General features: G+C 45.7%; 1 protein-coding gene across 1 annotated transcript in view; it reads left to right on the top strand.

Moving 5' to 3' along the window:
• Positions 1-15,508, top strand: part of DPY19L4 (dpy-19 like 4) — a 672,410-nt gene that overhangs the window by 231,785 nt on the left and 425,117 nt on the right. Inside the window, exons 6-7 of the mRNA XM_078687017.1 lie at positions 14,681-14,826; positions 15,287-15,410. Of these exons, the coding sequence (XP_078543143.1) occupies positions 14,681-14,826; positions 15,287-15,410 (270 nt within the window). The remainder of the gene's footprint in view (positions 1-14,680; positions 14,827-15,286; positions 15,411-15,508) is intronic.

Raw genomic sequence — 15,508 nt, 5'->3', positions numbered from 1 at the left:
GCATGAAAAACGCCCCGGCCACCTTCCAGAGACTCGTGAATAGAGTGCTGGCCGGGCTAGAAGAGTTCAGCGCCGCCTACCTAGACGACATTGCGGTGTACAGCCTCTGCTGGGATGCACACCTGACCCACCTCCGGGAAGTCCTGTCGGCCCTCCGACGGGCCGGACTAACAATAAAGGCCAGCAAGTGCCAGATCGGCCAAGGGTCCGTGACGTATCTGGGACACCAGGTGGGAAGCGGCCGGGTGGCCCCCCTCCAGCCAAAGATTGACGCCATCCGGGCCTGGGAGCCCCCAATCACCCAAACCGCCGTCCAAGCCTTCCTGGGGCTCACAGGATACTATCGGCGCTTCATCAAAGACTATGGAAGCATTGTGGGGCCCCTCACAGAACTGACCTCCAAGAAGCTACCCCAGAAGGTGTGCTGGACCCCAGAGTGCCAAGCAGCCTTCGAGACTCTCAAGACTGCCATGTGCACCGCACCTGTGCTCCAGGCCCCCGACTACAGCCGAGAGTTTGTGGTCCAAACCGACGCCTCGGAGCACGGTATTGGGGCGGTCCTCTCAAGTGAACCCTGAGGGAATCGACCTTCCCGTTGCCTTCATCAGCCGGCGGCTGCTAGCCAGAGAACAGCGCTGGAGCACCATCGAGAGGGAAGCCTTCGCTGTCGTGTGGGCCCTAAAGAAGCTCCGGCCCTACCTCTTCAGCACCCACTTCCGGGTCCAGACCGACCTCCGACCCCTGTGGTGGTTGATGCAGATGCGGGGCGAGAACCCGAAACTGTTGCGATGGTCCATCTCCCTGCAAGGGATGGACTTCACTGTGGAGCATCGCCCCGGCAACGACCACGCCAATGCTGACGGCCTCTCCAGATTCTTCCGCCTCGGCGAGGAGAATCCCCAAGAAGATGGGTGACTCTCCCCTGCCTTCAGCTGGGGGGGGACGCGTGTTGGACCCGGCCTCATGGCGTGGCCCTACCCCTCCCGCATGGCGGGCCCAGGACGACATAGGCCCTCCACCCAGCATCGGGCAGCCCTTTTGCCCGACACTGCACGCCCCAACCTTGCTGGTCCGGCCACCATCCCGGACCCCCACTACCGACCTGGCTCCAGCGTGGGCCCCTCACGACCTAAGCACGAGGCTGCGCCCGACTCCATCTTGGGCCCACCACGTCACGACCACGTGGCCTCGTCCCCGGCCCAGGCCTCAGCACAGCCCAGACATCAAGGCACCAAGATCCACCCAGGTGGTCGAGTGGCCACTCGACAGATCCCGGAGAGAAGGGTGTTTCGATGGCCCTCCAGCCGTCCCCGGACGCCTGGTTTCGATCGCCCTCCGGCCTCCCTGGGCGCTGGCTCCACCCCCCTGCTGGGTGTCTGGACACCATCATCCCGGCCCCTCTGACCCCCAGGCGCGAGGGTCCGGACATCAAAGAACTCCAGTCCTATATCTGGGCCTGCCCCGGAGTAGGACGGCAGTTGTATTCTGGACTGGAGAGCCCTGCTGACGCTGTCACGACCGACCCCAGAAGAACTCATTTTTCCTGGAACCTCACGAGAACTTGAGGGCCTGCTGGCGCTGCCGCGGCCCACCTTTGCCGAACCATCTTGAGAGCCTGCTGGCGCTGCCGCGGCCCACCTTTGCCGAACCCTCTTGAGAGCCTGCTGGCGCTGCCGCGGCCCACCTTTGCCGAACCATCTTGAGAGCCTGCTGGCGCTGCCGCGGCCCACCTTTGCCGAACCCTCCTGGGAGCCTGCTGGCGCTGCCGCGGCCCACCTTTGCCGAACCATCTTGAGAGCCTGCTGGCGCTGCCGCGGCCCCCCTTTGCCGAACCATCTGGAGAGCCTGCTGCCGCTGCCGCGGCCCACCTTGCCGAACCATCTTGAGAGCCTGCTGGCGCTGCCGCGGCTCAACCTCTCGGAACCCCCGGCTCAGGATTGAGAGCTGTGCGCAAGGTATCCCTTCCTACACCCCAACCGAGACTGTCCCACTACCCTGATCCTCTCTTGCGAGACTTTACAGACCCCTCGGTCTGCTTGTACATATCGCTGAGAACCCGCAACCTTTATTTCCTGATAAAGCTTACGAACTCGACCTCTGGTGTGGTGTCCATTTGTAGTGTGTGGTTACTCTGCTGTGCGATCCTAGGAGAGGGCCCTCACCCAGGAGGCCTCTCAGTAACGCTCGGCTACTTCTTGACGGAGAGGTGGACCTAGGGGTGGTCAGTCAGACGTCTTCTGCCTCCCCCGGGGTCGCCTTTCTAACAGCGATGCTGTGCATCATCCCAGATGGGTTGTATGACAGAATCACGCATGCTTTTTGCATTCATGCCTTTTAAACGCCGGGCATTAGGATGAACACGTCTTTACTACCATTCCTTAGGCACGTAATTAGTTACAAGACTTGCCTTAAGGGGGGTGCTGGACTTTTGATTATTATCATTTACTATTCCAACTCCAGTCTGCACAACAGTAGGGAAGGTGTTGGACATTAAATCCAACACCACTTCACCAATGCACACTCTTAAAGCAAGTCGTTGTAATGACCTGCATGCTAAAGTAATGCGCGGTAATGACACATTTGTTCTATTACCCATGTTGTGAAGGCAGAGCGTGATTCTGGCTTATTTTAAAGGATGTTTCCCTCCCAGATGCTGTGCAGAAAGGCTGATGAGTAAAGGAAAAAGAAGCGCGAAGTCCCATCTGTCTGCTTCATTTTGTACCTACAAAATGACATAGGCTTTTTCATTTTTTTTTATTATATACTAATCCGAGTTAGATTGATCAAACAAAATCTAAAGCAATTATCGCAAAAGCAGTTTTTTTTTTGAGGTGCGGGTGGGGGAACATGAAGGACGTGGGTTGTAGAAAGCAAACTGTACAAGAAGCAACCCTTAGGATGAGGGTGGTGAGGTGCCGAAGAATTGCAGTGTACAGAGGAGTGGGAAGCAATATGGAGAACAAAGGGGAGCCACAAGGGTGAAAGAGGAAGATAGATTTCAGGGTAAAGAGATGCACACAGGCTAGAGAGCGGAACATAGAGTGTTGGGGGTAAGCACATAGGCGAGAAAGCAAAACAGGTGGGGAGAATCACACGGGTGAGAGAGATAAACACTGAGTGCTGCAGAGTATGGAGGAGGGGTACACGAGGGAGACAGCTGGAAAACACATGCAATTTTGGTGAGGGCTTAAACAGAAAGATAAAAATAGTGCTTCAAAAGTGAGCACTGGAAGGAGACAAGTAGTGCATCTATGCCCCTGGGGTGGGACAAGCACAAGACTAGGAAGTAATCTCCACACAAGCTGATGAATAAAAAGCAAGCGAATGAGAGTAACAATAGAGCCAACCAGTAGTAAGCAATGGTCGAGCTCTTTAAATTAACAGTAGGTCTTTTCATTAACAGACAGGTTGCGCTGTCTGGTAGGTGAGAGCTAATAAAAAAATAAAATAATAAACTAACAATGATCATGACTTTTATTTGTCCAGCATTATTACTACTAATACTACTAAGCGGACCCTTCATTGGAACACATTTATAATGACCACCAGTGATGTATATGGATGGCTTCTAGTTGATCTTCTAAGGCATTACAATATGTGATGGTTCTTCCAAGTCAACCTCAGCCCAAGCTGACAGGTCCACTCATTTATGCAACCCATGATATCTACTATAATAAATACTGCTAGGGAAAATAAACTACATTTGTGAATTTCTTACTCTTCTATTAGATGTGAGACATTTTGTTTCATTTTACTTTTTGTTTGGGGTAAGAGACCCAGCTACCATTTTATGATATAGGACTTTGCATTGCTGAGTGTTGGAATGTGGATTGTTTCTACTTTGTATGTGATGCAGCATATTTTAAAGGTGTTGCTGGTGGAGCAGTACCTCCAGCTTCTGTCTCCTAAAAAGAATTGTGGCTCCATCCTACCTGATGCAAATCGTTTGAAGAAAGAATTACCGACGACTTGGAAACTACCTCCTCCTATAACCATGAAAGGAACCCTATTTCCTGGAGCACAAATGTGAATCAACCAGCTAACTATCATGTACTGCCTAGAGTTTATTACTAACATGGTTGACTTTCCACACCCATCATGGCTAGTCATGGAGTTGGTACAAGCTCTAGGCACTAGTGCCCAACCTGGCCAGTATTTTATAGATTTGTGTTATTTTACATATGGGAAGGAGAGAAAACACAAAAACTGCAACACCCCCACCCCTATAATATCCAACAAAAATGTACTGACTGCCACTGATGGACACAAGCATTTTGTGCCAGTAGAGACAAAGAGGCTGATTACGATGGATGATTTTCTGCATCCTCCGGGCCGGCGAAAGCCACCGCCGGCCCGGAGGATGCGGAAAATCCTCTGCGGACCCACCAAAGACCCACCGCCACATTAGGATGGCTGGTGGGTCCTGGTTTCAGTCCGCCGCTTTTCTGCCGCGGTTGACTTACAACCGCTGCGGAAAAGGCCTAATATGGTGGCGGTGTCTCTCAGACACCGCCAGACATATTGGGATGGCTGAGAAAACATGCTTTTCCGCGGCGGCTTCTCCGCCGAGGAAAAGCATGCGGATCTTCACCTCGGGGGCCCGTAGCGGGCCCCCTGGGTGAAGGGAGTGTGGGGGGTGCACATGGGGGGTACCTATGATACTCCACTGCATTTGTATGCAGAAATCGGCAGGCACCGCGCGGTGCCTGCCGCTTTCTGCATACAAATGCAATGTATGCATTTGTAACATTGCAGCGGGTGCAGCTTGAAGCCGCACCCGCCGCAATGTTACAAATAGAGGATGTGACCGCCAGGGTGGCGGTCACATCCTAATTGGACAGGAGGGAACTCCGCATGCCCATGCGGACGTTCCCTCCTCCTCAGTGATCGCGGACGGACTCAAGTCCGTCCGAGATCATAATGGGCCCCAAAGTGTGTGCCAGTATCTCTTTTGCAGTTCAATGACATGGTAGTGAGTACATAGGCACTGGACTGGCAGGGTTTAAAGCTAGTGGCTGCAGAGCAGCTAGTCGTATAGTCAAAAAAACATAGATGAGGAGTTAGTTTAGGTATAAACTGCTGAGGCAGGTAGAAGGGGTGAAACTGCCAACCAATAACAATGGCACTTTTACACAAACGCAAGCCACCTCCTGTCACACAATCAATTGTACGGTGGGGCCAGGGATTAGGCTCTATATTGAGTACATGCTGAGCAGAGGGGCATCAGTCTGACCAACCCAAGAAGGAACACATCTCCTAGTTTACAGAAACAAATATTAAACTGAAGCACCATTAGACTGTGAGACCCCTACGTTATTAATAGACCTAACCTCCCAAACACTTTGGATTTAATCAAGTAGAAATTGCTGAAATTGCTGAAAACTGGAAGGTCTACTAAGGTTTGGTACCACATTGGTATTGAGGGTATTACGTTTATTAAGGAGGATCCAGCAAGTATAGGGGATGCTAGGGAGGGATCAGAGTTAATTCCAAACATTCTCATCTGTGTATGCCAGGGAGCACAAGGGCCTCTACTGGTCATATGATGTGATGAGATGGCACACACTATTTGATGAGGGTAGTTATTTGCAAATAATTTGTCCTCGATATTGTGGTGTAAAATATATATAATTTTCAGGGTGTTAAGGAGTTCTTTTATCCAGGGGTCCTTTGAAAAGAACCAGCATTGCTGTTGATGGGCGTGCGAGATCCTATACTCCATGCACACGTTTTGCAGCATTCAGGGAGAGAGTTTTCAGCACAGACAGGCAGGTGTGGCCTCCAAGAAATCTACTTCAACTGATCTCAAAGCAGACTTAGGACTCGTGAGGCTGTGAGAGAAAGAAAGCAGACGCATATGCATCTTCTCACATCTGGAGTAATGCTCTTACTTCTTTCTTGTACATTCTTTATTTTCTTACGCCCCGTAGATCCAGGTTTCAGGTGCAGAAGCCGCACCTGAGACTATGAACAGGACTTGCCGCTTCTTTACTTCAGACGAAGTTTGTTCACCACAAAAAGCGCATCAGCATGGCTGTGCGCACCATTCCTGTGAGAGGCAAAGAGCAACTGATAAAGAAAGTGGTCTCATCGCTCTAAGCCTTCCCTATCGTTAGAGAAGAGGCAGTGACATAAATCTGACTTTAAGCTCTGTACTAATGTAAAATGAGCATCAAGACACTGCAGGAAGGGAAGTTACTTAAACTTTCACAACTAAGTTACAGGAAGTGACTTAAAATAAACAAGAAAAAAAAATAAGCAATGGGTGGCCAAACAGAAGTAATGAGGGTGCAAAGCAACGCAGGGGAATGAATACAGATGCAACACTAGTGCTGGAACGAATGAGAAAGTAACTCGGGAATGATGGGGTTGACTGACATCAAAACAACACAGGGAGGGCAGAAGGGACAGGAAAGCAACACGGAGGGCGTTTGAGTGGGGAGAGGCAATAGGAAGAAGCACACAGGCAACAGACAGCAAGACGAGAAGATGTACTTGAGAGAGACAGTACAAAAACCCACACACTGTCATGGAGAGCTTCACACAAAAAGGAAAAAGAGGGCTTGAAAAGCAAGCAATGGCTGCAGAGTGGACTTGGCACTCGTAACTTTTGGACTGGAACTCGTGTGCGCTCCGCCATTTTGGGAACGTCTCCTGTTGTCGCTCTTGTCCTTGGTCCGCCATCTTGCGGAACAGCAGACATTCTACTGCCCTCCCTTGGTGCTGGAACTCTGCTCTCATGGTTTTTGGGTCCTGACCTGGGTGCATCTTGCCATTTTGAGATGGTTTCCATCGATGCCCACGACCCGGGTCCACCATCTTGTTGAATCTTGTGCTTTCCTTTGGTCCACTGGATTCCATCCTTCCGACCTTCAGTCATTTCTCTTTTACTGGAATGCCTTATCTCTTTCTACCCCTCAGGTCCCCCTCTTTCCTCTCACCAAGCTCAGCCTCAGATTCTTCTCCCCCACTTACCCCACTCTAGCCCTTTTTTCTTTTTTTCTTTTTCTTTCTCTTTTCACTCTGTAAAAAGGTGATATATACTTGCCAAGCCTAATCGCTGGTAAAATGTAATCCTGATCAAATCTATTTGTATATATATGTATATAGAGATAACTCTAACCACTGGTATATGTAGCAGACCCTTGTACTCACTACCATTCCTACGTGATTCTTAGAGTTTATCCATTTGTATCTCTTCCTTGTGCGACTTTACAACTTGCACATTTGCAAAAGTTTTTCTGTTTGTATCTTTTATGTAACTCATGTAATACTAAGTCCTTATGTATCGCAACTGGTTCTTATGTAAAGCCCTCTGACACCTTCGGGTAATGGTCACGCTATATAAAATTGCATTAAATAAATAAATAAAATAAATACATTGAAAAGATGGAGCACCAATAAAAAGCAGGTAAATGAGAGTGACAAGCAAAGCTAACCAATTGTAAGAAATTAATAGATCACAAGACCCGGTATGTTGTTGGTAAGCCACAATTTTCTGGCAAGACATAGCATGCCCTGTCTAAAGGTTGACTTCTTGCAAATGGAGGATTAAGGGGAAAAGGTAAAGTGCAGAGAACATCCAAAAATAGTTGATGAGCTTACGATGAAAATTAAGAAGTACGATGGCGAATCATAGTGAAGAATTAGTGCTGACAAGGTATCAACCATTTCCAAGTTCACAAAATAAAGAGAACGCTAGGACTTGAACCCTCTAACTTGACCCTTCGTCATATGCCTCTCCTAAGGCCCCTAATTTTCTACCTATACATTTGTAAGTATTTGATTTTCCTTTTTTCATGCAAAAGCACGAAGGATGAAATGCAGAATAGAAAGCTCGACTTTGTAGATAATATAGTTTTGATTTTACTCCGCAGAAGGAAAATGTTGTCATTTGTATGACAAGGTGGCAACAAGAGAGAGAGGAATAGACCGTAGTACTTGTCCTTTTCCCCAAACATATATATTAGAACAACATGGACAAGACTTCCAGAAGGTACAGGTCAGGGATGCTACCCTGTCACCTGGTCTTTTGATGATATTAACAGGTTGTTGTTGTTAAGAAACCCCTCACCCACCTACCTGGTAGGTGGCATGCTTCATCATCGGGGCCCAGCTGGATCACCGAGTGCGATCCAGCCGTGCTGCAACGCCTGTCTACAGCGGAGCGGGATTTCGTGTGAAAGTGACAGTGCTATGTGTGGTGAATTATATGCTAAAAATGCCTATACGAAATGCCCTTTTAAAAGTTTTAATGGAAGGGTCCTATGGCATGGGTAAAAACATCGACAGGATATATTTGAGGTGAAAATGTACCTCTATATCCCTTTCAAGAAGTGTAGGTCTACTAGTTTCAGCCTTCTACGGTAGTCGTGAGGCTTTCTTCAGGACCAATAGTGCCCATGGCCAAAAAAGGTTGGACTGGCCACTGTGGTGTATAGTTATATCAGCGCGCACCCTATAGCGCACTGTGTATGTAGTGGATCAGTATACTCACAGATCCTGTACGTAAAGTATCTGAAAAGAAAATAATACAATGCCAAGCATATCTTATCATCGTAATCAGAATCGCTTATTTCGTGCATATGGTGAGCAAGCAATGTCCAGGTGGTAATACCTGCTTTATTCATACATCATGCATGTCTGGAGAGAGTGGGGCATGCATGGGAACGCTGAAAAGAACCTTGCGTGGCTACAATGTGCCAAGGTGGACTTTTATCGGTTAATAGTAAACGTAAGATGCTCTTCTGGTGCCTGGAACTATAACTATGGCACATCCTGTGTGGATGTAATGCTATATTAAAATATTTCCAGAGAAGTAGCGCCTGGTATGTGTTTTCAGAACCCATTCTACATGTGCAAAGACAAACGGGACAAACAACACGTAACATAGAAGAGCAACGCTCACTTTATCTTTTGAGTGTCTTGATACAAGGATCCTGTCACACGTTGGAGTGCTAGGAGACCCTGTAGATAAGTTAGAGAGGAAAGGTCTTTAGTAATCTAATGTTATGTTTCGTAATACAGGCGAGCTGCTGCCATGGATGGTTGCAATCCGCCCGTAAATGGGGAAGAGTTACTCACGTTTGTCACCTCTAGCGATACTTCATGACCTAGTTCGTGGATCCGGACCCGTAAACTGAACGGTCACGGGTGCTTCTTGTAGTAGAGAAGCTGTTGCAACGCGTCATCGCGTGTGCGCGAGTCACGTGGGTGCATGCAGCTAGACCGCTGAATTAGAAAGACGTAGCGGCTCAGGGAGGAGAAACAGGAACAGCGCATGCGTGGAGCGCTGGAACTTTATTGGGAACCGCTATGGTGAACAAAGTGATAAGAGTGCTCACATGTCCCTACGAAAGGCTATTAAAAAACACATAATAAAAAACAGATCCCCTGTACCAACGTTGTTGGTTAGAGTACGTGACTGGATCTTTATTGGGTAACTAGACGGAACCTAGTATTCCAAGGGCTCAAGGTTAGGGAATATTTGAAAGTGTCAAATTAGATGTGCACGATATATTGCACTATTTATAACTATCCCTATTTCTGAAAAAGCTGATGTATAATTATGCGTGTGGCAGTCGTGGTGAAAACTTGGAAGTGCGCGGTTCCCAAATGTGAGAGGCCACAACTAGATACCACAGTAATGGCCCGGGATGTCCATAATACCTTGCGGTGTCATTTCAGTGTCTATCTCTCCAGAGGTTTACAAAATGTTTTTACCAAGTGATATGTCATGTCAAATCGATGGGGAGTAACCATCTAACAGGAATAAGAATAAGGTGCCAGCGATGGTGTTTTATGTGTGTGTGATCAAGTAATAGTTTTCGGAGGCTGGCACGAACGTTTCAACTGGTGTCTATAGGGCAGACAGGTGCCCAAGGTCATGGTCTTTGTATAGAGTTCCAGGGGACATTGTTGTTGAGGCCGGAAACGTGGGTCTGGAGTCTATACACCCATCGTTGTTCTTTCCCCAGAAGAGCATTGTGTAGGTTGTATCTATTGCTCTCTAGTTGCTCTATGACTACCCATGTCATGTCATTTGGAGTATGTCCTGTAGTGAGGAAGTGGTCAGTTAATTTAGTAGTGTTGCGCTTGCACCGGATATTGCTCCTATGCTCGCAGATCCTGGTTTTCACTTTCCTCGAAGTCATGCCAATGTATCTTAAACTACATAGACATGTGATCATGTAAACAACGTTAGCTGAATTACAATTTGTGTGTTTGCGGATCTGCCATGTTTTGCCTGGTTCAAGACTCAAGTTCTTCGTTGTCTTTGTCAAGTGATACACGCTGCAATTTCCACAGGCGAAATGTCCAGTGATGTTTGGCAGACCCCAGGAGTTAAGGACTGTGTGGTCTCTGATGAGATTCTGTCTGGGTCGCGTGGCTACCAGACTGTCACGTAGGTTTTGTGATCTTTTGTGGGAAAACAGGGGTTTCTCCCCCTGTAGTTTTCCTGAGGTCAATATCCTCCAATTGTTCTGGATAATATTGGCAACTTTTGTCGAGATGGAGTTGTACGTTGTTACACAAGTTAGCGGAATAGTTGTCTTGTTTTACTGTAGGTTCCAGTCAAGCTTCTCAATTTTGATTCCTTGCTTGTTTTTGTGCCTTGTGGATGATCCTTTTTGGGTAACCTCTGTTTGTTAGTTTCTGTGTGAGGGCTTCTGATTGTATTTTGTAGTCTCTGATTTCACTACAATTTCGCCTCAATCTTAGATTTGTATGACCTCAAAGCTTAAATGGTTATTAATATTTTGTTGTTTGCACTCTTTTGCAAAAACTAGCTCTCTACCTGGAGGTGCATGCGCTGATTGTTCATTTATCTGTGTACGGGAATGTTCGCCTGTTTTTTTATCACTTGGTGGTCAATCTCCCGTTTTTCGTGTTTCTTCAGAGAGCTGAAGGTAGTTTCTAAGATGAAGCTTCCATGTAGTGTGTTATTTTGTTAGGGGGTGGGGGGATGACTGCGGGGCAATAGCTGCTTCATGAAGACCCCATGTGTTCCCTTATATGTCAATAGATTGGGACAGGTTGAGAGCGGAATCATCTGAAATAAAAAGGATTCTCGAATTTATTCTAGACCGATCATGGAGGCCCCAAAACAATGGCCTCTGTGTGCGGGAGCTACTCTGCTGTGCAGGAAAGATTATGTAAGGATACTGTAGACCAGTACCGTAGGTGCACTGTTGAGCTGCAATACCTCAGTGATGGAACACAAATTAGGTGCCGCAAAACTAACCTGAAATCAAAGCAAACCTCAATAACCGTATGGATGTAAATGATCCAGTAAGGCGCAACATGGCAGTCAAACGAAAAAACAAAATGGCCTGACACAAACCTAGTTTGTCAAGGGTGTTTTTGAGCCCGATTTTAAACCGGACTCTTAATGGCCCCACTAGCATTAGCCTGACAACTTATGCAAGCATTGGCAAAGCCAATAGGCCTTGCCTTCTCAAGATTCACTTGCTTTGTCAATTTTGTTTAGTCATGTTGTACATCAGCACGTCTGAAAGTAAAAATAATTGAAGCGCTATGACGTGACCAGTACTGACAGCACCATAGCACTTTTTTTTAAAAACTTTCAGCCCTGCTGTACAGCATGGCTAAAAAAACATTGATTACGCCAATAGATCTCGCATAAGTGAGTTGGCGCTGCCAGTGTTTGTTATGAAAAGATGTGACTCCTTTTCGCTTCTGCCAATTCATTAATCCATTACCCATCTTCACTTCACTCCTTGAAAGAGGAGAGGAACCATTAACTCAACCCATCATATGGACCATCAGACCTTAGAAGGGTTTTCTGGAGCAAAGAAAGGCAAGGTGATGCAGAAGAGGACCCCTTCTAGGTTGATAGTGTTCTGCATTAAATTTTGCTATGCACAGACCATGAAGCAACCCCTTAGAGGCTTGGAGGTGTAACTGACTAGAGCCAAGGGATCTATGACCACATCGGTATGAGGTATACTGAGATTAGACACTTACCCTGTTACAGCATGGGAGTCACTGTTTGTGAAGCACTACTGTCTGAAGTGGAGAAGGCCACTTTGCCCGTGCAGTCCTACTAGACTTTGTAGTTGTTTTGAATGTGGCTTCTCACCAATAAGCCACACCCAAACACTGCACTCCCACCTGGAAGGCAAATAGATCATTACACCTTTGAATAATATACAGTTTTAAGCATGTCTTACCACCCCTGGCACAACAACACTGCAACACAAAACAAACAGCACCTTGGGAAAAGGAGTTTTATTTAACAAAATGCAAAGACTATCACTTTTAGAATAAGGCTTGGGGTTTATTACATAATACTCTCTAAACAAAGTCTGTCTCAGATACCAAATTCATTAAATCCAAATATATGTAGCAAACCTATAATCTACAGGCATGAATCAATAACTGAGCAAACTTATAATCTAAATGGCATGAATCAATAATTATACTGATTAATAAACAAGCAATAACTGATATAAGATAAGATACACTGGACGTCCTGCAAGAGATCAGAAAGATATATATATACAGAGTAGAGAATCACTCTGGATGTGCACCTCCCACACCACAAATAAAACACCTCAAACGATCACAGCCACTGGCTCACATCACAATGGCAATAAATACAAAACTCAATACATCACCTGATGCATACACTGCCCACTTCTGGGCGGGGGAAGTCTTCACACAGGGGATCAGAGCTCAGCAATCAGGGTTCAATCCGAGATACACGTCTCCCCTCACTCGGAATCCAAACTCCCAAAACTTCTACTTCCAACTTCCACCAGACCAGTGGAGGCTCCCCCTTTTAATACAACTGAAAACGTTGGTTGAAGCTTCTAGCAAGTCCCGCCTCCTTTTCCCATCAGATTCCGTACCACTCCGTGCCGGGGACACTGCATTGGTTGATCAGGCCTTTGCTATGCCTTCGAGATGGAGCCTGCACATTCCTCTGATAAGAACCGGTTTCTACTAGCATACAGAGTGCAGAAACCAAGTGAAAGCAAAACATCACTTCTAACCTAGAAAGGCTTAGAAGATGGAGTCGCTTAAGCATAGGCCACTAATGCAAGATGGCATAAGATTATGCCAAAGCCAATAGGCAAGCCCTGCCATTAAGCAAGATAAAGTCAGAAAACAGAATGGTCAAAGCTAATAGTAAGAACTCACAATTCTCACCACTGACACATTCTTACACAACTGCACACCTTCAAATGCACATCCCACACGCTCTGCTCTTGGCAAGACTGTTCCACTCAGTCTCCCACTGAAAGACAGCAACATTACAGAACAGAAGAGAAGCAGGCAAATGCAGGACAACCTACAATAAGGAACACACTAAAATCAATTAAAATGGTGATAGTTGGTCATCATAGTGTGCCAGACTACAAAAGTGGCTCTTTCACTACACTAGTTTGTCCACTCACCAGACCACCCAGCTTTTGGAGAGACTGCTATGCAATCTGTTCTACTGTTGAGGAACCTTCAGGTGGTGGTATCCATCTGAAGAACAAGGTACTTAACTTTGGTAAACCTGTTCCTGGTGGATACTTTGTCTAACTGTAGATTTATCACTGTCCTCCCTCCTCCCAGTTTTTATGGAGTGATTCTTTAATATCTTTTAAGGTCTCAAGTTGGAAATCGGCACACTGTCGTCAAAATATGCTATGCACTAGCCATCAAAGTACCCCTTGAAGTCCGACAGTCTTATTTGACCATAGCCAAGGCTACTATCACAGCATTGGTTTCAGGAGTACTGGTTTTTAGACACCTTTAAGGCTGCAGTTTGGACGTCTAGGTTCATTAGTGGTACAGTCTAGATAACAAGATACTTATCTTTGGATATGCTCTCTCCGGTGGATACTTTGTCTAACTATGGATTCATCCCTGTCCTCCCAGTTGTCTGGAGAGACTCTTGAATATCTTAATAAGGTTTCAAGTTGGAGATAAGCAAACTGTCATCAGCAATTTATTTGAAGATCTCCATGTCTGGGGCGGCGGAATAAGTGGTGAGCATGCATGGGAGACGCTTACATGCAGCTTTGCTCCATCACTTCCAAACTCTCACCATTGGATTTCACTAAAGATTACATTGTTTTTGTAAATAAAAGCGAACCCTCTGCCTGATGTCCTGTTTTTCTGCATGTTAGAGCCGGGAGGATTTGGCTACAGTGGATGATGATAAGTCTGTGAGTAGGTTTCTGTAAAGGCAAGACAATTGGGGAGGGGGAAGAGAACATTATGAGTTGGTCTTGAGTCTAACAGCAAATTAAACATTGAGAACGGTGGGAGTGATGCAGTTTTCAGTGCTGTAAACACCGATGATGCATTATTTTAAAAATATGGAAAAATCATCTCTCACTGTCATTTGTCTGTAGCACAGCATTTACATTGGCCAATAAGATAAAAGCTGTAGAAAACCAGCAGCATCAATTTTTTTTTTTTTTTTTTAATATATTATTTGTATTCATTGTTTTGCTGCAGTTCCAGGAATTACACCCTGTATAACCAGTGATGTTATTGTGGTCAAATATAGGACCATGAGGTTTGCTAGTGTTCTAATCTCTTGTGTCCTGATGAATAGTAGGCAAACTAACATTCTTCTTTAGTAGCTTACATTGTTTTTGACATTTGTTTTCTGAAACCTATTAATACCATTTCATTGAATTGTCTCCTGATCTAGAATCCTTCTGATCCAGTGTATTTCTACATTGGCATAGTACTGATCCTGCAAGGAATTTACGTAGCTTCTTTGTTTGTCACAAGTTGGATTTTGAGTGGGTCCTGGTATGCAGGACTTCTTGCTGCAGCATGGTTTGGTATCAACAGGTAAGAAACTAATTGTGACATCTTTTATAAATCTATTTTTCAGCCAAAGTACTTCCTTTTACTTATCAGTATCTGAAGTCTTATTAATTTCAGTGATACTAGATATTGTTTTTCTATTATCATATTGCCAAATTAGCGTGAACAAAGCTCTAAGACTACTCACTTAACAGAGACTTGTACTGTCAAAAGCTATAGTACCCTTTTAGGGTTATGTATTGCAGATAAACGTGTGCTTGATAGCATTTTAAAGTTATTATGTTGGGCATGTAAGAATTTTACATAAGTAATATATTTGATAAATATATATAAAAACGTATTCCGCTCCTAAATGAGCTTGTTACACATTGTATTGTACATTGTGCTAGCACTTGTCTTTGAAATTAACGCCGCAATTAGCCATCATGCAAATCTGAATTGCAATGTTGAACGGAGATGCTGATTATGTTCGGTCTTTTTCTAGTGCAGATACTACACGAATGCATGACTCCATTCCCTTGAGGGAAAATTGGGCTCTGCCATATTTTGCATTTCAAGTTGCAGCTCTTACTGGATATTTGAAAAACAACATAAACCCAGCAACAGAGGTAGGAAGTGCCTATTAACTAATGTTCTTTTATGATTTAATAATGCATTTAGACAGGATTGCCTACATCAACTTTATGACTAATATGAGCGGTAAATT

This window comes from Lissotriton helveticus, chromosome 4_1 (genome assembly GCF_964261635.1).
Source record: "Lissotriton helveticus chromosome 4_1, aLisHel1.1, whole genome shotgun sequence".
Classification (NCBI taxonomy): Eukaryota; Metazoa; Chordata; class Amphibia; order Caudata; family Salamandridae; genus Lissotriton; species Lissotriton helveticus.
The sequence above is the reverse complement of the archived record's forward strand: the minus strand, read 5'-3'. Positions and strand labels throughout refer to the sequence as shown.